Consider the following 26,691-nt stretch of genomic DNA (forward strand, 5'->3'; position numbering starts at 1 on the left):
CCTGTAAGTTCAGAAAGACCAAGGTTTGTTCCATTGTTTGCTACATTTTAGCAAGGAACAGTAGTTTGTGCTTCCTGCTGAATGAAATACAAAGGCCTAGAAATTTGCCTGGAAAGGAATGTACCTGTTAAATTGACACATGCATGATGGGCATCTTCGTTTTCTGTTTGGCTCCATGGTAGAGAAATTCAACCGTGCACAAAGTCCGAGGCATTGTGCGTGGTGGAGTCCCAAAGCTGCTCCAGCTGCAGCACCATAATCATGGTGGACGTACGAGCACGGAGGGGGTGTTGGGTGGCTGGTGGTGTCGATTATGGATTGTGGAGTTGCTGCTTATTAAGAGCATCATTGGGATGTGGTATCAGGGATGAAATGCATCAATGGCCAAAGAATGGGGGTTGGACCCTCTTGAGGCATATGTGATTCAGATACGTGATGGAACATAAGATCATTACACATGCAATGGAAGTACAAGTAGACTGTTTAGCCTTTCTTTCCTACTCTGCCATTCAATAAAACCATGGTCAATCTTGTTCTTCAGTGCTAAATTGCTGCACTAATCTGTGCTCTTTGATTCATTTAGTATCCAACAATCTATGAGTCTCATCAGCTGAGGGAGGACTGTATTTTTCCCCTAATCAACTGGTGCCACTAAACTTTGGTTGGGGACTCCCAAGTTCCTCCATCCCATCTGTACATCCCCCAAAAATCCTGAAAGGTCATAGACAGGGAAAGGAAAAATCTGGAAATTGATTCATGAGGACTGCAGTGGCAGACTGTTACCTGACTAATTCTCCCAGTGTCAACACCTACCCTTTTGATGGTTGATGAGGAGGACTTTTCAGGATTGGGTAAGCAGGGAATTACCTTATTGGGCCTGAATTCAGAACCTGGATAAGTCCTGGGAGATCCATCTGGTTTTATTTCATCTTTATTTAGGTATCGTATTACAATTGAGTGGTTTGCTGATCCATTTTGTAGTCAACATTATTGAGAGGTATGGAGTAACATACAAGCCAAACAGGGCATGAAGGGCACAGATTTCCTACTCTGAAAGGCATTAATGAACCACATAGGGTGATAAGCAGCATAAAGTCCATTATACCTTTGCCACCTGTGGCTAAATTTTTAATTACAGTTTATTAACTTTATTTAAAGTATATGGCTTATATAAATTATGGAACTTGGACATAGCTACTGAATCTGAGGAATCTGATATTAGCCTCAGTCTCTAGGACACTGATCTGTAATTAAATCACAAATTGACCTGTTACTGTCTTTCCCAAAGAGGCATCTCCAAATAATGGTTTACAGCAGAGGTTCTCAACATTTTTTTTCCACTCACATACCCTTTTAAGTAAACCCTATGCCATAAGTGCGTTGTGATTAGTAAGGGATTGGCTTGTATGTGAGTGGGAAGGGAAGGCTGAGAATCACTGCTCTAGACCCAATTGTTACTGAAATATTTTGCTTGAGAAAAATTGTCATTGGCCCATTTCCTTTGGAGTTATGAAACCGTGCACATAACGAGTCAATTAGGGACGATTAAAACAGGGGTTTTCAAACTTTTTCTTTCCACCCACCATACCATCTTACTAATCATAGACCACCTATGGCATAGGGAATACTTAAAGTGTGTATGTGAGTGGAAAGAAAAAGGTTCAGAACCACTGATTTGCAGGAACTTAGGAAAGTTCAAAGAGGACTCCAACTAAGAAGAGAGTAGGTTAGGGGAGTAGTTATTTGTGAAGTGCAGGTAGTCCACAATTAATGATTTTGCTATTGGTGATGATAAAATTTGAAGAGATAGTCTGGGTGGCAGTCTTCATGGGCTTTGTGGCCTTAGAACTGACTTTGGGTTAAAGAGGAACCAATACTCATTAAGATCAGGCTCAAATGAAGAAATCATTCAGAGTGAGGAAGAAAATTATGGGTTAGAGTATGAAATTATTGGTGGCAATCAAAACAACATAGCCACTGTCCTGGGATTATTGAGTTGAAGGATCTGGCTCTCAAGAACCTGATGTCGGCTAATCGGTCAGACAACCTAGAGGTAGTTACAGATGGATCTGAATATCATCTACATTCATCTGGCACTAATGCATGCTTAGAAATGATGTCACAACCAAGTAGGATGCAGATTAGAAAAAGAAGAGAATGCAGGATCGAGCTTTGGGGAATGGTGGAGGTGTGAAGTTAAAAATTTTGAACGCGTATCCAAAGATTCAAGTATGATTGAATAAGTGCTGCTTGTGTAATACTCAAAGCAATGCTGATCACTATCTAATATCCTTAAATTTCAAAATCTTATACTGATACATGAATGTGACAGCAATATGCTATGGTAAAGCATACCAGATTAAAATGTATGGTGATTCTTTGATTCTTGCACGTCAATGCATTTTCACTTGCAAAGAAATTGCATGTGTTTACTGCTATTGCAATGCTGAAGGGTGTAAAGGATGAAGTCATTTCCTTGGTTTGGAGAGTGTTTGCTCTGTGGATGATATTGATATTGACAATTTAGCTTCAATGTTACTCAAAAGCCTGCAAGCACAATACAACGGACGACGGAAAAATGTGTCCCTGAATCAAATATAGAATTCCAGTCTATGAACTCACTTCCCATTCTCTCCCTTTAAATGCAGTTCTGATTCAGGCCTAGGATTTACTTTCTAATCTAAAGTCAGCAGTGTGGTTTCTCTGCTCAGGCCAAGGAGATCATTTAAAATAGACTATCACGCATTTCAAGTGCATCTTTATGTTTTAACAATGAATTTATAAAGAGCAAGAAAAATATTGAGTAAACCAATATATGGTAACATGAGTCCTATCAAAAAGGACAGCACAATTAGCGTAGCGGTTAGCATAAAGCTGTTACTGCGGCAGCAACCAAGATTCGAATCCCATGTTGCCCATAAGGAGTTTGTACATTCTCCCTGTATATGCATGTGTTTCCTCTGGGTGATCTGGTTTCCTTCCATCCTCCAAAAGGTACTGGAATGGTAGGTCAATTGAGCGTAATTGGGCAGTACAAGCTCGTGGACTGAAAGGGTCTGTTACTGTGATATATATCTAAGTTTAATGGTTCAGTCATCGTAGAAGCAAGCAATAGTTCAGTAATAGGTTTGTTCAATATTTAAGGATAAAGTTACTCTTATAGTAGAATTTAAAATAGGTAACATTTTTAAATAACAAAAATCTGCAGGTTGAAAGATTAATTCTCAACTGAAGTACTCAATCAAGTTTGATTGAGGGAAGGAGTGGCAGACTGAACACATTATGGACAAATGATCTAATAATATTGAGAAATGCACTTGTTTTGAAGATTGTAACATTTAAAAAAATCTATTTTTGCATTATATATGAATTCTCAGATGCTATGTTGAAATAAGATCAGTGAACAAGAGCTGATGAAACAATTGGGTAATAATTAGACCCTGTTGACTTGGAAGTTTTCAGATCAATCACAGAACTTGTTTGGTCACTGACTATTACAATTAGAAAATAGATGATTTTGGAATGAATGGTCTTATCACATGCTTCAGATATAATGCTTACCTCTGGCTGTCGGTTCCAAAAATGATTATCAGTTATTTTATCCATGCTATCCACCTGGCCCCACAGCTATCTGCCTGGATTGTTTTGTGTATATAGCATAACTACATTCATTTTAATGGGTTCATCAACTCTGAATAAAAGGGTAAGTGGTTTACTTTTTTTTTAACTTCCTCTTTATGTTTTAGTTAATAGATGACTTTAAAGTCTTGTCAATTAATTTTTTTTGTAATTTATTTCTATAATTAGTGAAGTCAATTTCAATTATTTTTAAATGCTTTTGGTTGTGAGTTAGAAGATTTCAGGACTAGAACAGGGCCTGAGAATTCAGTGACCTCAACCCAGTTGCTGCTCATGGACTGTTCCTCTTTGTGGGTCAACTTCCAGGTATGGAGACTTAGATTAGCTTGATCTCTGTATACAGTTGACCTAAGTGCAGGTGGCTAGTGAGTGGGCCACTCCCATAAAATACATCACTGTAGGACGTAACACAAAACCGAAGGGCCACTGTCAATCACTTGGAATAACTGTTACTAAAGTTTGTATTTACTTTTAAACAGAGAATACCTGCATTTCAAATCTGTGTCTTAATGGAGGTACTTGTATCAATTACCACAATAACAGAAAAAAGTGCCTGTGCCCACCAAGCTGGCAAGGATCAAACTGCAGCAGAGGTAACATATTAGTCTTTAAATTATTCTTGAATTGCTTCAATAAGTTGGTAGCTGGATACAATTTTATTAAAACTATATGCTATTTATGTTACAGTTTTTCTAAAACAAATTCACTATTTTGTAATATAGAACACTACATTACACTACAGGACCTTGGCCCTTGGTATTGTGCAGACCTATATATTCCTACCGAAACAAATAAAAATACTAAACCCTTCCGAGCTTGTAACCCTCTATTTTTCTTTCACCCATATGCCTGTCTAAGAGTCTCTGAGATGCCCCAAATGTTTCAGTCTCCACCAACATCCCTGGCAAGGCATTCCAGGCACCCACAATTCTGTGTGGGAAAAAAAAGTTAAAAAAAAACCAAAAAAAGTAAAACAAAAACCCCCAAAAAAACATCTTCCCTAATCATTCCTCCCTTTGTGTTGTAGAGATGTCCCCTAGTGTTTGTTATTCCTGCCCTGGGGAAAAAAGTGCTGGCTGTTCACCTTATCTATGCTTTTCAAAATCTTCTGGACTTCTATTTTCTCCTCTCATCCTTCTTCGCTCCAAAGAGAAAAGTCCCAGCTCTGTTAGCCTTGTCTCATAAGACTTGTTTCCCAATCCAGACAACATCCTGGTAAATCTCTGCACCCTCTCCATGGCTTCCACATCGTTCCTATAATGAGGAGACTAGAACTGAACACAATATTCTAATTGTGGTCTCACCAGAGATTTATTGAGTTGCAATATGACCTCTCAACTCTTGAACTCAATCTCCCTATTATTGAAGCGCAGCACCTCACAGGCCTTCGTAACTATCCTATAAACCTGCATGGCAACCTTGAGAGATGTGTAGATTTGGACCCGAAGGTCCCTATGTTTTTCCACACTGTTAAGTATCCAACCATTAACCTTGTTCTCAGACTTCTGGTTTGATGCTCCAAAATTCATCACCTCACACTTCTCCGGATTGAACTCCATCTGTCATTTTTTCTGCCCAACTCTGCATCCTGTCTATATCCTTTTTTAACCTACGACAACCTTAAGCTCCATCCACAACACCTCCAGCCTTTGTATCACCTGCAAACTTACTGATCCATCCTTCCGCTTCTTCATCTAGGTCATTTATTAAAATCAAAAAAACCATGGGTCCCAGAAGAGATCCCTATGGAACTCCACTAGTCACTGACCTCCAGGCAGAATACTTTCCATCCACTACTACTCTCTGCGCAAGCTAATTTTCAGTCTAAATAGCCAAGGTTCCATGGATCCCATGTCTCATGACTTTCTGAATGAATCTCTCATGGGAGACCTTGTCAAATGCCTTACTAAAATCCATATGGATTGCATTTACTGCCCTACCTTAATGAATTTCTTTTGTTACCTCCTCAAAAATTAGGTTTGTGAGCCACAGCCTTCCCTTTACAAAGCCATGCTGACTATCCTTGAGTAGACTTTACCTCTCCAAATCCTTATAAATCCTATCGTTAAGAATCCTCTCCAATAGTTTGCACACCATTGGTGTAAGACTCACCAGTCCATAATTCCCAGGGTTCTCTGTATTGCCTTTTTAAACAAGGGGACTACATTTGCGATTCTCCAATCCTCTGATGCCTCCCCTGTGGCCAAAGAGGACTCAAAGACCACAGCTATTGCCCCAACTACCCTTTCTCTCACTTTCTACAACAACCTGGGCTATATTGCATCCAGCCCTGGGGACTTATCAATCTTAATGTTTTTAAGAAGATCCAACACTTCCTCTTCTCTAATCTCAACATCGTCCAGCACACAAGCCTATTCTATTCTGACTGTATCCTGATCAAGATCCTTTTCTCTGATGAATACTGAACCAAAGTATTCATTTAGGACCTCTTCAACCTCCTTCACCTCCAGGCATGTTGCCTCCATTAACCTTAAGTAGCCCTACCTTCATTTTTGTCATCCTATTCTTCACGTATGCCTAGAGCGCCTTTGGATTCTCCTTAATCCTACTTGTCAAGGCCTTCTCATGCCCCATTCGAGTTCTCCTAAGTCCTTTCTTAAGCTTCTTCCTGGATGCCATGTAATTCTCATGAGCCCTTCCCTTTTCCTGCTTCCTAAATCTAATGTATGTTTCCTTCTTCCTCTTAACTTTCTCACTTGTTTTGTCAACCATGGTTCCCTTTTCCTTCCACCTTTTGCCTGTTTAAGTGGGATAAACTTATCCTGAACCCAGCACAAGTGGTCCCTAAACATCCTCCACATTGCTTCTGTGCTTTCTCCTGTGAACAGCTGTTCCCAATTTACTCTCCCTAGTTCCTGCCTCACCCCATCATAATTCACAATTCTCAAATTAAACACATTCCCATTTTGTCTGTGTTTATCCTTGTCCACAGCTACGCTAAAGCTCAGGGAGTTCTGGTCATTCTCACCAAAAGGTTTCCCCACCGATAGGTCTGCCACCTGAGGTTCATTGCCCAGTACTAGATCCAGTATATCCCTTCCTCTAGTTGGCTGATCTACATACTGTGTCTGGAATCTTTCTTGGACACACCTGACAAATTCTGCCCCATCTATCCCTCTTGCATTCAGGAGGTACCAGTCGACATCAGGAAAGTTGAAGTCTTCCACGGCAACAACCTTGTAATTTCTGCACTATTCCAAAATCTGTCTACTTCTCTGTGTCCTGAGTGATATTTAAGGGCCTTTAGACTACTCCCAGGACAGTGATTGCCCGTTTGCTATTTCTGATTTCCACCCACACTGAATCAGTAGACACTTCCTCTTCAGCATCTTCTCTTTCTACATTGCACATAAATTGAAAAATTAATTTGGTGATCATTTAATGGCTATATACTTTAAATATAAAATCGTCAACTTATAAACCTTGCATTTCAGTTCTTCATTTTACCCTACCCTTCCCCAATCCTGATAATACAGTTGATTCTTTCGTTCACTGATTGGTCTGGTGCACCACAGTCAAGAAAATCAGAGGGTAATGAACAATAAAGGAATCTCCTTCATATCCACACGATGGGAAAGATGTAAAGCAAAATGTCACATCATCAAATAAATTTAAAAATGTTCAGCTGTCGATTCATTTTGAATGTCATAATTTTATGAATGCTTTTTAAAAAAAAACATTTTTCTATTGTCAATGACTTTGCAGTTTTTATGCTTCTAAATTAGTTTTCGTAATTGGTTCTTTTATTCAAACAGATGTGAATGAATGCCTTTCAAATCCATGTCCATCTCATGCAAAGTGCGTGAATAATTTGGGTTCTTTCTCCTGCAAATGTTTGCCAGGGTATTACTATGAAAAGGAAAAAAGATGCACTTTGGGTAAGGTTTGTTTACTGCTCTGGCAACACAGCCAGTTTAGCTCGCCTTGGCTTTTGAGATTTCTTCAGAGGTTTAGATAAACTGTTTTAATATTTTAGGATATAGAATAAGGCCAATTATCATGCAACTCATCTTTTTAAAAATATTTTATTTCTGATTTTACAGACTTCGGGATTTTAAACAGCACAGGAGAACATTTTTCCACTTTTACAGAGTATAATATACCGAGCCTTTTTTTCCCCTTCCCCTCCCTGCCCCCCCTTCCAACCCCAAAACGAAAAATCTACAAACACATACTTATGTGGTGCGCTGATGGTCAGAAGCAAACACACAAAACCCAAAGACTGTACAACAGGCTTTATTTGACATAAACCTCCACAGGCCCCCAAATATCACTCAGGACTCAGAGAAGTAGACAGATTTTGGAATAGTGCAGAAATTACAAAGTTGTTGCCGTGGGAGATTTCAACTTCCCTGATGTTGATTGGCACCTCCTGAATGCAAGAAGGATAGATGGGGCAGAATTTGTCAGCTGTGAGACTGTACTGTTGTAAGCTCTGAGAGTGATTTCAAAAGGGCCGGTTCAGGCTTATGTCCCAGAGGGTGATTAACACCCGACCGGGCGGAGCTTGGTCCATTCAGGTCGGCTGATTGACAGCCGGCCAGATGTTGTCTTGTCCCCATGCTCTTCTGCAGGTACAGAGGTTGCCCCCTGCAGTAGGCCAGTGGTGTACCACCACAGCTAATGACAAAGGAGAATAAAACACAACAAAATAACAATGATTACAAATAGGTCACAGAAATAATGCAAGGTAACATAAGCAAAGAAGATACCCAAGCAACCTAAAGTACACCAAAATAAAATCAAAACAAAAAGAGATAATACTGGTAATTTTTTCCATCCTGACATTCCAGGACTGGCATGGACTTGCCATCCACCAGTCCTTTTATTTAAAAGAAAGGAAATGGGTGGGGGGGGGGGGGTGGTGTGTAATTATACCTATATTCCAAAATACCGGAATTACGGTTGCCATACTTCATTGTACATGTCGTAGCTCCCCCTCAGGTTGTAGGTGATTTTCTTCAGGGGAAACACACCTCTGTATCTCCATGCTCCAACGTGTGGTGCTCAGCTGGGAGTCAGACTTCCAGATGACCGCTATACATTTCCTCGCCACAGCCATGGCAACTTTTACAAACTGAATTTGATACTTGGACAAACTCAAACTCGTGTCCATGATATTCCCCAGCAGGAACAACTCTAGGCCCTGCAGAAATTCCACTCCTGAGATTTTTCCCAAAATATCCCCTAGATCTATCTAAAAGAGTCTTATCTTGATGCATAGCCAGGTTGAATGTACGAAGGTTCCCTTCTCTATGCCACATCTAAAACATAATTCTGAGAATTCTGATTTTACTTTGTGTAATTTTTGTGGCATATGATACAGCTGATGCAGGAAATTGTACTGCACCAGCCTATATCTGGCATCAATGACTGTTGTCATGCTGTCAGACCAGCACCGCTCATGAATTGTTGTTCTGACATCTGACTCCCATCTTTGTTTCAATTTATGGAGACTCAGTTTTGGGCCCTCATTTTGGAACAGGAGATACATAGCAAAGATGAATTTACATGTGATCCCCTTTCAAATTAAAGCCTCCATATCACTATACACCAGCAGGATTATAGATGGGCCTAAATTATCCCTCAAAAAATATCATAATTAAAGAAAGTAGAAAAACGTCTTGTTTGCTAAATCAAATATGTTTTTTAGTTGCTCGAATGATGTGAGCTGCTCCTTCTCGTAACAGTCCTCGATACACCTGATCCTTTTCTGGCATCAGGTGTCCAGGATCTTGTTACCCATGGTCATAGGAATTAATTTATTCTGGGTTAGATGTGTTTTAGGGAACAACCCCACTTTTCGCCCAATGATCTGGTTTATCTGTTGCCATATTTGAATTATGTGTTTTAGTATGGGATTGTCTGTTTTCTCCGATACCAGTTTAGTGTCCCACTTGTATATAAAACTATGCTGCCATCTTCTCTCCTACTTGTGCAGACCAATTTGTGCCCTGGAGGGTATACCATTTCCCTCAAAGAGCAAGGCGATAAACCTCAACGTCTGGGAACTTCATTCCCCCAGACTATAGTCCCATGTTAATTTCTCCATGGAGACTCTAGCCATCTTTCCCCTCCAAATAAATTGCCTAACACATCTATTAAGTGTTTTTTTTTAAACTCTGGGGTAATGGCATGGACAAAGATTAAAAGAGGTATTGCAGCCTTGGCATCATGCTCATTTTAATACAATTAACCCATGTTATGGGCAAGTTCGTTCACATTCATAGGTCCTCCTCAGTCCTTCCAAGCAGAGGGAGATAATTCAGTTTATATAAATTCTGTAAGTAATTGTCAATCCTTATTCCCAGATACTTAATCCCCTTTTGTGGCCACTTGAACTTTCCTGCTAATATTCTTTATAGTCCCCTTTTGTTAGTGGCATTATTTTGCTCTTTTTTGTAATTGATTTTGTATCCTGAGATTTTCCCATAATCTTCCAGGGTGGTTTGCAACTTGGCCAGTGACCCTGCTGGCTCCATTAAGAATATTTACACATCATCACCAAATAAATTAATTTTGTGTTCTTATCATTCAAGTCCTACTGAAACTTAACACAAAGATATTGATCTGTGATTTTTTTTTTTTTAAAAACTTACTTGATAAATACCCTAGTTTCATGACCCACTATCTATAACATATCGACACCATTTAAACATTGAGCATCATGCAACTAAAATTTAGCTTGTGTTAAAACTGGACAATAGCCATTTCTAAGTTGTTTTGCATTACCCTGGAAATTGATTAGGTACTTCCAAGAACAATTCAATTGGACACCTAATATAATTTCCATGTGAATCAAACAGCAGAGTGTTGAAGTGGAACTGAGACAACAGTGATCAATTTTGGACACTTGTAGGACAACTAGGTATTGATGATGTTACACTGGATTGGAATGCCTATAAATAAGGAATTTACCCTGTCTTCTCCCCTGCACCCCACAGAGCATCAAATCTCTCTATCCTGAACTGCATTCCCAATTTGCTCTGCTCCCAGCCCTGATGTTCAAGGTCCCTAGCATAGATGGTCAAGGATTTCTATGCCCTTAATGCTGAAAGCTTCTGATGACCAATGCTCAAGGCTTCCATTGCTCTAATGTTCAAACTATGCCTCAATATTCAAGGCAACTCAATGATCTAATAAAAAAGACATTTGATGACCCAATGTTCCATGTATATGATGCCCTTATTTATTTCATAGTTTCTATTCTCCTCTTTCATTTTTTTTAAAATCATTGTAAATAATTTTGAAGTATTTTCTCTAAATTACATGAGATGTCCAGTAAAATCTCAGTTATCGCGAATTCAAGCAATCGGCAACCTCAAGCAATGAGCAAAAAATAATTGCAGAAAATGAATAAGTAAACAATACGAAATTTAAAATTGGTGCCCCTAATTTGCCAATCCATGTGACACGTAATCTCAGGCAACTGCATCCACCAATCCACATAGGTGCTAGACACCCAGCATTTTTTTAACTGTATTTGTGAAGTGAATTCTGGCACCAAAGAATGTGTGTGTCTTTATATCAACATTGTTGATCTTGTTGAACATTGGGCTTTGTGGGGTGGTGCCTGATGGATCATCATTTGTTCTCATGTCCAGCTTTTGTGTATGGAAAACTACTGGAAGAACTGCATGTCACGTGATCGACAAAGAAGAGAAAAATCATTCAAAGGCAAATAAAAATAAAGAACTGACATTTCTGAAGGGGCATTTAACTCTAAGAGTAATCTTAAGTCCTTTATAATTTATGGTTACTTCTGAAGTATAGTCACCATTCTTCTGTAGATACTAGTGAGTGTAGCAGCAAACATGTTGAAAAGAAAATGGGATGGATTCCTAATTAATTTACCTTTTGGAAGAGTTGACGGAAGAATGACTAGGGCATCAGAATACCTTAAAAATTTTTATCTGGAAAGTAACAGAATTTCTATGTGTATCTAAAATCTGGCCAAGAGGTCCATTTGTCAATGTAGCACCCTCTGAGTGCTGCATTGAAACACTTGAGAAGAGTTACATCTAAATTCTTCTGCAGAGGTTTTACATGGTTGTTTAAATTTAATTTTCTATCAGAGTTTCTCAAAAATAGTTAATTTAATTTAATCTTCTATTATTGCCCTATAGCAAGGACCTTTGCTGGTGTTTTCTACATAGACAACCAATCTCGAATTTCAGATCTTAAGGAGCTGGAAGGAGATATTTTAAAAATAGTAAGTTTGACTGAGAATAATGAATAAAATAACAATTAATAACTTCTGCAATGCAGATTATTTAAAATAATTTTTGATAATATTGCTCTTTCTGCTTTATTCCTGTTGAGGAGATATAGTCTTGGCAATGTCACTTGACATAAATAAAGTCTCCTTTTGGGGTTTTCTAAAATACAGGGCATTTCAAATCATCACCAGAACTTTTATCAGCTTTGTGTGTGTGTGTGTGTGTGTGTGTGTGTGTGTGTGTGTGTGTGTGTGTGTGTGTGTGTGTGTGTGTGTGTGTGTGTGTGTGTGTGTGTGTGTGTGTGTGTGTGTGTGTGTGTGTGTGTGTGTGTTATCTATAGATATCGATAGATATCTATATATATATGTAAAATCTATCTTTATGTATCTATGTACTCTGCGTGTGCGTGTGCACACATCCATATTCCAAACAAATGCTGTTTTGTCTGATTGTACATATACAGTCAGATGATAATAAACTTTAACATTAAAAATGAAGAAGCATTTGATCTATGCTAACTAATCCTTGAAATAAGTTGTAAATAAACTTTTCCTCATTGACCCCTGCAATGATCAGTGTTAGTTAGCAAAACTATCCCTCCTTCCGTGGGAGAGACCACTTCCTCTGTGACTCCCTTGTCCACTCTTCACTTCACACCAACTGTCCTCTTGCAACCTACCCCTGTGGCCACAGGAGATGCTCCACATGCCCATACCTCCTCCCTCAGCACCTTTCAAGGCCACAAGGAGTCCTTCAAGTGAAGCAACATTTCACTTGTGAATCTGCAGGGGTCATCTACTGCATCTGGTACACCCGTTGTTGTCTTCTCTATGTCGGAAAGATTAGATGCAGACTGGGAGATCGCATACTTAACCACCTCAGCTCTGTCTGCTGCCAAAGCATGGATCTCCCAGAGGCCACCCATTTCAATTCCCTGCTCTTTTCCCTTACTAACATGTTTGTCCATGGTCTCATACACTGCCTGACTGAGACCACCTGAAAATTGGAGGAACAACGCCTCATCTTCTGACTGGGCATGGGATGGTATTAAAATCGACTTCTCTGGGTTTGTTAAAACCCCCTAACTCACTTTGTTCCCTGTCGCCTTCCCCCAGCTTTGTCCCTGCCTTCCCTGACTCCTTTTGCACAGACATGATCATTTCTCATCTCTCTCCTTATCATATCCAATTAACACCTTTTGTTGGTCTGGATTCATCTCCCATCAGCATTGTCTGAATTCGGAAATTTCCTGTTTCTGGCTCATTCTGCTTCTTCCTTGAAGGAGGGCTCAGGCCCAAAACATCAGCAACACAGCTTTGCTTTTTATGGATGTTGAAAAACTGGCTGAGTTTCTCCAGCATTTTGGTGTTTTTTTACTACTGTCACAGCATCTGCAGATATTCATTTTTTACTATCTGTTTCACTGAAATGTTTATCTTGTAATGCAATAGCATTGAGTTCCAAACTGTGCTTTTGTTCTCAGCAACGTGATAACTAATTGGCAATTGGTTATCACTTGTCTTTAAATTTTTACTGTCTATTTTTTAATTTCTGCTGGAAGATTCTTTAAATCATTAACTTCCAGCTTTGGCAATTTTCCCTTTCCATGTTCTTTTGAGACTGTTCAATAAAAGAAAAATGTTATTACTGTGTAGATGTAGCCAAGTACCAAAAGTGTGAGGCAACCAAATTGGCTAAGGTATCAGCGCCTGACATATTAAATTGCAAATTGTATTTGAAAAATGATTAAAAGGTGGTTAGTGGAAGGAGGCAGACTTGTAGTTTGATTTGAATACCTAAATGATTATTTTCAACGGTTTGGAGGATTGGTTGCCTTTTGGCATTACCTCCAACATTAATATAATAATTCAATGTAACTTTGACAGAAGTATTAGCATTTTATCAAATTACAAAGGTTAGAAAACTCCATACTCTGCAGAGTATGTAGTTCATTGTGGTAACTAAGAACATGATTAAGTATCTTTAATCATTTGATGAAGGATTCTGCAGCTGTTCAGGGATAAGAAATAAAATTTCAGTTTTCCACTGGATTTATTTAGCTTCTAAACCACAGACCAAATATATAAGCAACATAAAGCAGAAATGCAAGATTAAGAATATTTAATGGTGCATTTGATGACCTCCCTTTTCTCTCATTCATTCTCGTCGTTGAGACCATAGTGCCAAAATTTGAAGTTAACTCATTTGACAAGCAAGAAACTCTGGAGTTTAATTACAGTTGCTTGAATTTTAGCATTGACATCTTGTTTTTGCAATGATTGCTTAAGATGTTAAAGTTCAAAAGAGGCCAAAAAGAATTGTTAGATTTAGTCCTTCACATAAAGATGTTGTGCATGACTTCATGGAGTTAGCTGGCCTGGTTACTGATCTTATAGTTAAATCTGGGAGTCATTTCAGTTCTTGCTGGCACCACAGTGAAATTAAAAAAAAATCTAAGGAGGTTAACCTCTTCTTTGCTGTGTCCTCTCATTGGTGTCCTATCTCTCAAAAATGGGCATACTTTATTGTGAACTTAAAGATATCTTTTGGCTTGCAATTCCAGTTTACACATTTTATAGACAAATAAGATTTAGAACCATAAAACAGAGAACACTACAGGACCAAAACAGGCCCGTTAGCCAATCTGATCTGTGCCAAACTATTTTTCTGCCGAGTCCCATTGACCTGCACCTGGACCATACCCCTCCCATCCATGTATCTATCCAAATTTTTCTTAAATGTCAAGAACATTCACTACTTCAGCTGGTAAGCTCATTCTATCCTCTTGCCACTCTCTGTGTGGTTTCCATAGTTTCTGTTTTGTGTAAAAAAGCCTCCATACATTAACTTTATCTCTACCTATCATAATTTAATACACTTCTATTAAATATCCACCTCATTCTCCAATGCTTCAGGGAATAAAGTCCTAACCTGTTTAACCTTTCTCTGTAACTCAGTTCCACAAGTTCCAGCAACATCCTTGTAAATCTTTTCTGCACTCTTTCAATCTTATTGATCTATTTCCTGCTTTACATAGGTTGGCAATCAGATCTCACAATGTGAATTTTGCATTTAAAAAAAAAACAGGCTGATGAGAACCATACATTTTTCTCCTCTGCGATGGCTTGAAGAGATAAATTATGCTTCCTTTTAGAACTCTTGGATTGCTTGATTGACCAAAACTGTTCACAATTTTTGCACAACACTCAGCGATAGTCTATGGCTTTGTTTCTACAGTCAATACATTGCTAAGATCAGCATTTTTAAAAAAAAGTTTACATTCTAGACCCCAACATCATCCAGCACATCTTTATTGTGTGACTAACCAACATGTAATACAATTTTTAAAAAATTTCCTGCCTGCCTCAATTTAAAAACATTCCATTTCGACTTGGAAGCCTTCCAAACTGACTTCCCTACAAATGCACTAAAGCTTTACATCTGCAAGCATTCAAAATGAGCTGGCGTGTGAACTGAGATGCCCAGTGAATAAACCTGAGTGGTAGTACTCCAATTCCTCCTGATTCCACAATGCAGTGGACAAGATCTCAGGTACTTAGCTGCTTTGTCCTGGCTGGAGATATTTCTAAAGATAGTACACTGCAGATGTGTAAAATCTGAGATTTAAAAAAACCCCAGAATATTCAGCAGGTTAGACAACTTCTGAGGTGAGAGGGACAATTTACTAATTGTTTCTTTCATTTTCTGTTTTTGTTCCTGATGTTTAAAAAAAAACCCCTGACTATGATGCAAGAAAAAAATTGTAATATCATATTCCATTCAGTTAATAAACCAGAGGGAAAGCTGGTGCAGAGCCTCAGATTTGCATTTTCAAGGAGCCAGCCCATTGCTTATTTAAAGCTGTTACTCCGAGCAGCTGCCAAACTTGCAAAGTTATTTTACACAGGTTGGGAATCAGATCTCTCAATGTAAATTTTGCATAGATAAAATCCAGGCTTGTGAGAACCATACATTTTTCCCTTCTGCAATGGCTTAAATAGATAAATAGCACCTCCTTTTAGAAATCTTGCATTGCTTGATTGACAAGCTGTTTCTGTAAGGATCCTGTTCATCATGAAGATAAGTTGAGGCTGAATTGATTGATATTCTTCGTTGTCTGTCATCATTAATACATGAGGTGGGAAAAAAATGTTCTAAAGGGATTAGAATAAACTTGAGAAGGTGGTTCAATACCACATTGACATGAATTGGATCCAAGGATAATATTTTTCTATATTGAGGCCAATTTGTTTGAATCTTGGAGGCGAAGCAAATCTCATCTCTAGACCGAATAGTTTCATTGATTTTGGTTTTAAGAATTTAATAATTTTCATCAAACAAGTATTGTCTTTAGATACTAAATTTGTTCTTTTCTTTTCTACAGCTTAATGCTTCTCTGTTTTTCCTGAATGGTTACTACACATCTGTTGTTACAGATTCAAGGTAATGCAGACAAAAATATCCTGCACCAGATCTATATTATGGTAAACCCATTGATATCTTAATGACTTGTTTCTGAAATTAACGACAGAGCTAACAATCTATTGCATTATTTACAGTGTGGTTGATGCCAGTGTTTCGGTCTTGAACATGTTTATACTCTCATCAAATGTGACTACCCATGAGATATGGAGCAGTGTGCAAAATTACATTTGGAGTTGCCGATATAACATTGGAGGCTGCCAGTTTGCACAGTCAAGTCGAAGGCTAGCATACAAAGGTAAAAGCCTACTTTTCACACAGCAGCCCAAATCACTGTCACTGCTGTTAATGTTATAATTAAAACAATAACTTTATAAATCAAGCATTAACCATAAATCTATGGAAATTATCTGTTGTCAAGTTCTATGTAATTTCTATCACGTTATATAAAGGATCACAGCTGCCTATGACTAGTTTAGAAACCCACTAGGAAAATGTCATTGTTTGATGTTATAGAGGTATTATATGAGATGTTTTTTTACCCTCTGAGATAGATACTTAAAAGGATTTGCTCTTTCTGCTGTTCATCTGCCTGAGAATATACTTTGATTCCTATTTTGAACAGTATTTTTACAGCAGCAGAATTCTTGTTTCTCTTTCTCACAACGGCCATCTTTTCAAGTGGCATTGCAAATCCGTTGTTTATTCCAAGAGTTCAATATCATTAATAAAACTTGGTTTGGACAATCTAAATTCATTTTGTGTTAAGTCCCTAACCTTTGTTTGGATTCCGTTGATCTGGAATGAAAATCAGGTTTATGGGTCAACTCCCCCTGAGTTCCCCTGCCGGGGAATTTAGAACAGTTCCATTCTTCTTGTATCGAAGATTGGAAAATGTTTATCCTCATCAAATGGAAAAGAAACCTCAATGTATCCCAGTCTTCTGGCCAACTTTGCCTTTTGCTTTACACAGTACAGTGGTAGTCCCATGAATTAGGACAAGTCAAACATTTTGGGGCCAGAAGTGCATAGATGACATTTGATATGGACATCTGATGGAAAAAAAAATTCCCCTGAAGGTGCCCCAAAGAACAATTGCTTAATAAACAATTACAGGTTCCTAATAATCCATTTGTGAAATTTCTTGACAAGAAATTCAAATTTTTTTTTCAATGCCATGTATTTGAAAATCTATCTGATATGAAATAAATTATATTGAAGTTCTTTTTGAAACAAATCATGGGAATTTGATGATGAACTTCCTATTCTGAATCACTCTTGCAATCCTTGACATGATATTTGTGTCAGGCACATGGCAATGGTGCTATTCCTCTTGCAATGGTCCTTCTGGATAATTGTAAGAGTAGATGAAGCATGTTGTCTTGGGCAAGCACTTTGTTGGACACTCCCAGGAGAACATGGTCTTAAATTTTTTTACAGAAAATTGACAGTATTGTCACTCCCCTTTTCCATCAGTATAATGAATGGACCCTCAATACTTCCACAATTCCTGACCTGTGAATCCTCTCCATTTTTGGTCCATAATCCGCTGCTTCTGAACCCCTCCTAAGGTTGATGCCAATGCATTAAATCCTTAAAATTCCCCCTTCATCAATGATGGCCTCTCCAAAGTCCCACCTTTCCCAATTTTCTCCCTCATCATTTTACATTAATTAAGCAATATATTGCCAGTCTCCATTGGCAATCCCTATGGCAGCCTCCCTCTCTAATCTTCTTGGCCATTTTCATCACACTTATTATTGACCAACCTCCATGCCTTGTCTACCCAAACCACTCATCTCCTAGGCCAGCCCAAATGCTGGACCAACACTCTCTTATTTTATCTCCAGAGACCACCCAGACCCAAAGCTGGGCAGGGGAGGGTGTCTGGGTGGAATATTTCATTTATGAAAAGATGAAATTTCTGGGAACTTACAGACCATGGTCACTTGCAAATGCTGGGGCCCATGGGCAGTATCTAAAATGTTTGTACCCTGTGATTTCTCAGGCAACTAGATTTCTTAATGAGTGTTCCTATTTAATGGACTGTTGAATACTTGATCCTAATTGTGGATCAATTAAACTACTGTACTATAATATTGGATGATATCCAAGGCCTGAAATTAACAAGTAGAATTCATTGAAAATGACAAATATATCTCAGGGTCTTCAATTAACTAGCATTTTCTAAATTGATGTAGATACTTGTAAATATTTTTGCTAAGTAAACATTTTTCTTTTATGTGCAGGTGAAAAGTTATGCAGCTTTAAATTGCCTGAATGTGACAACGCAACTTCAGAATGTTATGATTATAATGGGATTGCTGTCTGTCAGTGTAAAGATGGTTATTTCAAATACAGTGCTATGGATCATTCATGCAGAGGTGAGTAATCCGAGCTGATTAACTAACTGTATCTTGTTTTTATCATGACCACTATGGATAGGCGAGGGAGTTCCCTAGAATGAAGTTAGAACTGCTTCTCTTTGCTAGTTTGTGTGGGTAAACTGTTGCTGGTATTGCCACACAATTCTCCATCCTGTTGTCCTGTGTTGGAGATGGCAAATGCTGTCCAGATTGGGCAAGGAAGTTAAATATTTCTCAAGTCTGGTGTCTGAGCATGAGCCCACTCAACCAATAGAGTGGTTGGCTTGCAGTTGGGTTTTTGTTTTGTCGGAGTTGGTTGTTAGATCAAAGATTATGAAGGATCGACCCTACAGCATTAGAAGTGTTGTCATGGGGAAAGGAAGGAAGGAAGTCAGAACCATTCCCAGGCAGTTGATTCAAAAGTGAAAAGGCAGATTTCCTTCCTCGACCCTTAGGTTAAAAATAGTGAAGAACTCTAAACATAAGGACATAAAAAACAGGAACAGGAGTGAATCAGGCAATCCCACGAGCCTGTTCAATCATTTCACAAGAATCACAACTGATTCAACTATTGCTTCAACACCATTTCCCACTCTCTTCTCAAGCCCCTTGACCCTTATATAGGCTAAAGTCTATCAATCTCCGATTTGAATACAATCAACTCTCAACTTCACAAATTATAAAACATTAGACGAAGTTAAGTTACAATTGCCTCGTTCGAGTTGGTCCTCTCTCGGCGAAGCATCCTCTCAGCACCCATTCTCTCAGAAGATTGAATGTTTCATTGAAATCACCTCTAATTTTTCTTCACTCCAGCAAATACAGGCCCGAGAAACACACGAGAGACAGCAGAAGCAACACAATCAACTGGAAGAAGTTAATGGATCAGGGAGCATCAGTGGAATGGTTAAAAAGTAATTCTCAACATTTCGGCCTGGAGCTGAAAGTGTTGAGGGGAGAGATTTGGTGTAATGAGGGCCAGTAGTGATAAAATGAGGACCAGCTAACTGTCTTCTACATTCAGTCTGAACAAAGGGTTCTGATCCACTGAGTAGCTCCAGTTGATTATGTGTTGCTCTGAATACAAACCCGACCTGCTCCACCTATTTTCTTTTTGTCGATCATTCATCCAAGTGATTAATCTTATGAATGTTCTCAGCAATGCATCCTATGTAAAACCATATATAGTATTCTAGGTGCAGTCTTGCCAAATTCCAACACAAATTGCTCTTTTATATTCCTTCTTCTTTTCTGCATAGTTTGGCCTGCTTGACGCATCTCACACCTTACCACACTGATAAAGAAACTTAATCTCCAGAAAGTCTACAGATGCTATGATTGCAGATAATACACAAAAGTGCCAGAGAAACTCAGCAAGTCATGCCAAGTCCAACTATGGACGTCATTAGTTTGCAGCCTTTAAGGGACATCCCCTATGATTACTTATCCTTTTCTGCCTTCTCTAGCACCTTTTTCCTGTTCTGGTGATGGGTCCAGCACCTGAAAAGTTTGCTGTTTCTCTTTCCACAGATACTGCCTGACCTGCTGAGTGTGTCCAGAGTTTTCTGTTTTATTTCAAATGTCTAGCATCTGCAGTTTAAAAAAAATTATCAAAATCCTGGTGGGTGCACTTTTAAAACTGATAACAAATCGAAGATATTTGAATATTTACAGAATGACCTTACAGAACTACAACTCAAAGTGGTGTCCTGCTTCTGCAAGATACATTAATCACATGCATCCTCTGCACACCTGTGCATTTTCTTAACAGGTTGATTAAAAATAAAAACATAAAATGCTGCAGTCATTCAGCAGGTCAGGTAGCATCTATGGAAAGGGAAAATGAAGTGGGAAAGTGAGAAAAAAAAGTTAATTTAAAGTTATGTAAAGGATAGAAGGAGATGGAAGAGGTTGCTTTGGTGATTTGACAGTTTTGCAGACCCCACATATCAATAAATTAATGAGGAATATGAGAGAGAAAAAAGGGTATAGATTCATTATTAAAGCTGTGAAATTAGTTTAAATCTCTTCGTATTTCCTTGCAACATCAAAGCAGGCTCATCAACTCTATGGGTCTCAGAAATCCCATCAATCTGCTTCCCCGTTTTATTTCCCATAAAACCTCTTCTCCCTTCCATGCCAATTAAATCCCTCCGATACCCTACCACCTACCTACCCTGAGGACAAATTACAAACGCCAATTCAGAATCAGAATTTATTGTCATGAACGTTTCACGAAACTCATTGCTTTGCACCTGAATACAGTGCACATATTGCGATAAATTACATTTCAAAATAAATAGTGCACAAAGTACGAGAAAGTGAGGCAGTGTCTGTAGTTCATTGATCATTCAGAAATCTGATGGCAGAGGGGAAGAAGCTGTCCTTGTTCTGCTGGGTGCTCAACTACAAGCTCCTGTACCTCCTTCCTGATGGTAGCAGTGTGAAGAGGGCATGGCTCTTGAGAATAGAGGGTGCTTTCTGAAGATACTGCCTCTATTATATATCCTTGATAGAGTGAAGACTGATCCCTGTGATGTTGCTGGCTGAGTTAACAACTCTCTGGATATTTTCCCTCTTCCGTACATTGGCACCTCCATACCAGACGGTGAAGCAAACAGTCAGAATTCTCCCCATGGTACACCTTTAGAACATTTCGAGAGTCTTTGGTGACATACCAAATCTCCTCAAACACTTCACAAAGTATAGCTGCTGGCGAGCCTTCTTTATGATACAGGTTGGTGCAAGACTCCAGCTTGAAAGACACCTAACATTAGCAAAACCTAGGAGCTGATCGTGAACAAGGTGAAAAATCAGGAGAACACAAGCCAGTCCTCATTGAAGGGTCAGCAGTGGAGACGGTCAAGAACTTCAAATTCTTGGGTGCCAACATTTCTGACCATCTGTCCTGGGGCCTCCATGTCAATGCAATCATAAAGAAGGCTCGCCAGCAGCTATACTTTGTGAAGTGTTTGAGGAGATTTGGTATGTCACCAAAGACTCTCGAAATGTTCTAAAGGTGTACCATGGGGAGAATTCTGACTGTTTGCTTCACCGTCTGGTATGGAGGTGCCTATGTATGGAAGAGGAAAAATATCCAGAGAGTTGTTAACTCAGCCAGCAACATCACAGGGATCAGTCTTCACTCTATCAAGGATATATAATAGAGGCAGTATCTTCAGAAAGCACCCTCTATTCTCAAGTGAGAAGAGCAGTGGTCTATCAACCAGCAGATCTTCGAGATGAAGGAGAAAACTAGAGTTCTGTGAGGGGATGGGGGGGGGGGCTATTGGGGAGGAGGGGGAGTAATCAAGAAAAATCACAGGAAGATATCGCAAACTCCTTACAGATAGCACCAGAGGTAGGGATTGAACTTGTGTCCCTGAAACTCAATTTGCAGCACTGCTTTGGTGCAGTTGTTGCTGAACTAGAAATCAAGAAGGAAAAAGCAAGAAGTTCACAGCAGATCAAGTGTAAGGAGATCACAGTGTCCGTGAAGTGAGTTGATACCTCAGATGGATTGTTTACAGCCAAACTGATATAATCAGTAAAAGTACGTTACTTGAAATAGTTGAATTTGACATTGAGCCCCGAAGGGTATTATGGACCCAAGCAGTGGATGCAGTGTTGCTTGTCGAGCTTGCATTGAACATTGGTGGAACTTTGCAGGAGGCTGCAAACAGATAGGTCAGAGTGGGAGCTGGTTAGAAAATTATCAGGGGTAATCCTGCAGACTGACTGCAGGTAGTCACCCAATCTGCATATGTGCACAGCATAGATGAGGCCAAAATTTGAGCACCAAATGCAATGCACAAGGTTGGAAAAAATGCACCAGTGAACCAACAATACCTCAGCATTCTCCCCTTTCATTCAGCAACAGCTCTGGCCACCATTTTTTTTGCTTTAACGTATTTTCTCTTTCTAACTGCCCTCATTAATCAGGCAACTCCATATATATCGGAATCACTCCGAGCCTCCTTCTATTAGATATGATTTTTGTCCTATCCATTTCCCTATCTCCTCCATAACTTAGAACTAACCTGTCTTCTCCCTTTCCCAGTCCTCCTCCTGCTGATTCTTCAAGCTGAAAGGTGAGCCTTGTTTCTCTTTCCACAGAGACTCTATGACCCGCTGTGTTTTCACCATGTTCAGTTTTCTTTCTTCAGCCGATTTTTTATTTTTAAAAGTGTTTAACTATCGTTTCTTCCCTCGCTCCCTCCTCTGTGTATATTCCATCACAACATGCAACGGATGAATGCTCCGAATCACTGACAATATTCAGTAATTTTGTTGTGCTTTCATTTAACTGCAGCATGTGACGATGGCTACAAATTGGAGAATGGAACATGCAGGCCGTAAGTAGATGGTAAAATTTGCCTTGATCTCAGAGTTGAGAAATATGTTTTTTGAATATTTTGATTTTTTTTTTTTTTACAGACTCAAAGTAATCTCAACAATCAATAGTCTTTTTCAGTATTCATGAAATATACAGAGTCTGTGTTTTGACTCTCAAACACATAACCATACCGATTATATATTATACAAGCACAAATAAATACGTGGGGTGCAGAGCCCCCACCAAAGACCTAAAAAAGGGAACAGCCTAATTAAATAAATTACCCAAGTAAGAAATAAAAGAACAACTAAAAGAAAAACCAAACTAAAATAAAACAAACTAAAAAGAAAACATGCACGTTGCCTGTGCCATGTTCCACTTCCTTAACTCCAATCCTTTCCCTACCAAGACAGGCTTTTATAATTTCCACATTTCACGGGGAGGAGAGCTGTTCAATCTATATGCCCATGTATTTCAGATATAGCTGCCACACCTTAACGAATGTGTCATGTTTCAGCCTTAGATTGTAAGTGATTTTCTCCAAGGGAATGCAACCCTGCATTTCCATATTCTATCATGTAGTATTTAATTGGAGTCGGACTTCCACATAACCATTATACATTTCCTGGCTACCGCCAAGGCGACCTTCACAAACTGAATTTGATATTTGGACATTCTAAAACTCACATTTCCAATATCTCCCATAAGGTAAAACTCCAGATCTTGTGGAAAATCCACTTTTGTAATTTTTTTTCCAAAATGTCCCCCAGTTCTTCCCATAAGGGTCTCACTTTTGTACATAGCCAGGTGGAGTGGACAAAGGTTCCAATCTCCACACCACACCTAAAGCATATTTCTGAAATTTCAGGCTTTGATTTATGTAATTTTTGTGATGTGCACCAACCTGTATCTGGCATTGATGACCCCAGTCACACCATGCAGACTCAGGTCTTGCCACCACTCTTCATTGATTGTTGTGCCCATGTCCAACTCCCATCTCTCCCTTGACCTGTGTAAGCCCGGCTTCGTGACCTCACTTTGGAATAAGTAATACTTTTGAGAGATAAATTTACACACATTCCCTTGTTGAATTAGAATCTTCACATTACTAGACCCAGGCAGGGTCCTAATACTTCCCTTAAAAATGACCTTATCTGCAGATAGCAGAATAATGTTGTATTCGACAGACCATATTTGTTTCTCAACTGCTCGAATGGCATGTGCTGCCTTTGTTTGTTACAGTCCTTGATATACCTGATCCCCTTCTGGCACCAGGTGTCCAGAATCTTATTACCTGTAGTCAAGGGTATCAACTTGTTCTGGGTCATAGACATTTTAGAAGATATCCCCACCTTCCATCCAATACATTGATTTTTTTTTTGCCATATCTGAAGAACATGCTTTTGTATGAGATTATCTGTTTTCTTTCAAATTAATTTGGTGTCCCATTTGTATATAAATTCTCCTGCCATCTTTTTACCTATTTCATCTAGACCAAGTTGTGCCCAGGAGGAGGGAGCCCCTCCCACCCCACCCCACAAAGAGTGAGCACCCCTTGCAAGAGCTGCCTGAAAACGTTTTTTTTTAAATCTGGTCATTTTAACCCCCTTAAAAATCACAAAAAGCAATATACCAAAAAACCCAGAGATCTTCCTCCTAAGTAATATAAGAAACAAAGAATTTGGACTCGATTTGGATGGAGCACAAAAAAGATTTGTTATGATAGCCCTAGCTGTAGCAAAAAAATGTATTATGTCAACCTGGAAATTAGAAGACAACTTGAGAATACAACAATGGTACCTAGAAATGAATAAATGTATTCCATTAGAAAAAAATAACATATAATTTAAGAAATAACATTACAATATTCGAACAAATATGGGAGCCATACATGAAACATAATAGAGAAATCCTACCTTGGACTTCCACCACCTAAAATGACAGAAGGAGAAGATAACGAAAAGAACTGACTCAGTAAAATTTCTTGTTTATTTTTATTAAGTGACAACATCGTTTAACGGGTTTAATGTATCTTATAGATTGAACTTCAAATAAATGGGGAAGGGGGTGAGGGAGGGAGGGAAGGGAGGGGGGGAAAAGGGGGAGAAAACGACACTGTATATATTTAAGAAGAAAAATGTCTGTCTGTATCTTGGTCAATATCGTTTATAGTGTGAAAAATAAAAAAATAATTAAAAAAATGTGATCTCACATTAACTTTTCCATGGAGATTCTAGCCACTTTACCATTTTACACGAACCTTCTGACACATTTGCTAAGCGTCTTAATGAAAACCCATGGCAATGAAATGGGCAACAACTGAGAAAGGTACTGCAGTCTTGGCATTACCTTCAATCTGGCACAGTGAACTCTGCCCACCAGTCATTCAAGGTCTTTCTCAATCTTCCGGAGCAAAGGGAGATAATTACACAATTAAGAAATGTGTTAACTTGAGGGAAGATGTACTGATTTATCTTTTCTTTGTCGTATTTAACAGTTGTCTGTTTGGATTTGGTGGATTCAACTGTAAGAATCGTAAGTTTACTTTTCCTTTAATGTGATTTGTTATAATATGTATATTGAGGAGCCATAGAATATGCACTAACATTCTGATATTACTATAATTTACCCGTACTTATTTGATGCTTCAAACTACAAACTGTGATGCCTGTGGCTCCTTAGCTTGCACTGCATCTGTCTCTGCATTTTGGTAGCTACTTTAAATTTGTGACAAAAAGCAGGTTTACATTTAAATTTTAAGTTTAAAGCGAACTAAAGTAATGGCCGTGGATGAGAGTCTATTTTTTTTCATCCTTTCCAATCAATGTTGTGTCTAAATATTCCCCATTGCAACTCCATGAATGACTGAAGGCTGTTCCTGCTTCTCATTTGTTTTTTTTTTGGAATGTTTTTGAAAATAGAACCTAAAGCATGGACTAGTGGAGCACAGGACAGACTTTTCGGCTCGCCAGCCACGACACTCATTTAACCTGCTTACCCGCCTGCAAATCATCTCTATCCCTCAATTCCCTGCTGCCCCTTCACTTCTGCCTAAATGCTTCTTAAACCTGGTTGTCATGTCTGTCTCATTGACAGCTCATTCATGGCACCTATCACTCTCCATGGGAAAAAAAACTCTTCATTAAACTTTCTTCCTCTCATCTTAAAGGTATTATTTGACATTTCCACCCTGGGAACAATCTACTCTGTCTATGCCTCTCGTGATTTTTTTTTTAGAACTTCCATCAGGTCGCACCGCTACCTCTGATGCTCTAGAGTACCATCCAAGTTCGTCAAATCCTGGCAATGTCCTGGTTAAGCTAATCACAATCTGTTGGGGAACTCAGTACGTCAAGCAGTATCAGTGGGAGAAATAGAATGGCCAACCTTTCAAGTTGAAAGCCGAGATCTCAGAGATTCAGCTCAAAATGCTGAACACTATTTTTCACCTATTGATGCCATTGGACCTGTTGAATTCCTCCGGCAGCTTGTGTTTAGCTTCAGATACCGGCACCTGCTGTCTCCTGTGTGCTTCCAACGTCCTGATGAACATCTTTTGCACCCTTTCCAAACCCTCCATATCCTTCTTAGATTCAAAGTTCAGATCTATTGTCAGAGTACATACATGTTCATCACATACAATCCTGAGAATCTTTTTCCTTGTGGGACAGGCAGTATTTCTACTTAA

The 26,691-nt window shown here is 38.9% G+C and overlaps 1 protein-coding gene across 4 annotated transcripts in view; it reads left to right on the forward strand.

The window, feature by feature from the left end:
• The window catches only part of heg1 (heart development protein with EGF-like domains 1), an 88,765-nt gene that overhangs the window by 50,869 nt on the left and 11,205 nt on the right, over positions 1 to 26,691 (forward strand). For 2 of the 4 annotated variants that reach the window (XM_069935294.1, XM_069935297.1), the window contains exons 3-10: positions 4,119 to 4,232; positions 7,416 to 7,538; positions 11,787 to 11,872; positions 16,264 to 16,322; positions 16,439 to 16,599; positions 18,551 to 18,685; positions 22,980 to 23,022; positions 25,501 to 25,538. In XM_069935294.1, coding sequence (XP_069791395.1) covers positions 4,119 to 4,232; positions 7,416 to 7,538; positions 11,787 to 11,872; positions 16,264 to 16,322; positions 16,439 to 16,599; positions 18,551 to 18,685; positions 22,980 to 23,022; positions 25,501 to 25,538 — 759 coding nt within the window. Of the gene's footprint in view, positions 1 to 4,118; positions 4,233 to 7,415; positions 7,539 to 11,264; positions 11,338 to 11,786; positions 11,873 to 16,263; positions 16,323 to 16,438; positions 16,600 to 18,550; positions 18,686 to 22,979; positions 23,023 to 25,500; positions 25,539 to 26,691 lie in introns of those variants that run through there. The other 2 variants (XM_069935296.1, XM_069935298.1) reach the window with 2 other exon arrangements.

The sequence above is a fragment of the Narcine bancroftii genome, chromosome 4, assembly GCF_036971445.1.
Source record: "Narcine bancroftii isolate sNarBan1 chromosome 4, sNarBan1.hap1, whole genome shotgun sequence".
NCBI lineage: Eukaryota > Metazoa > Chordata > Chondrichthyes > Torpediniformes > Narcinidae > Narcine > Narcine bancroftii.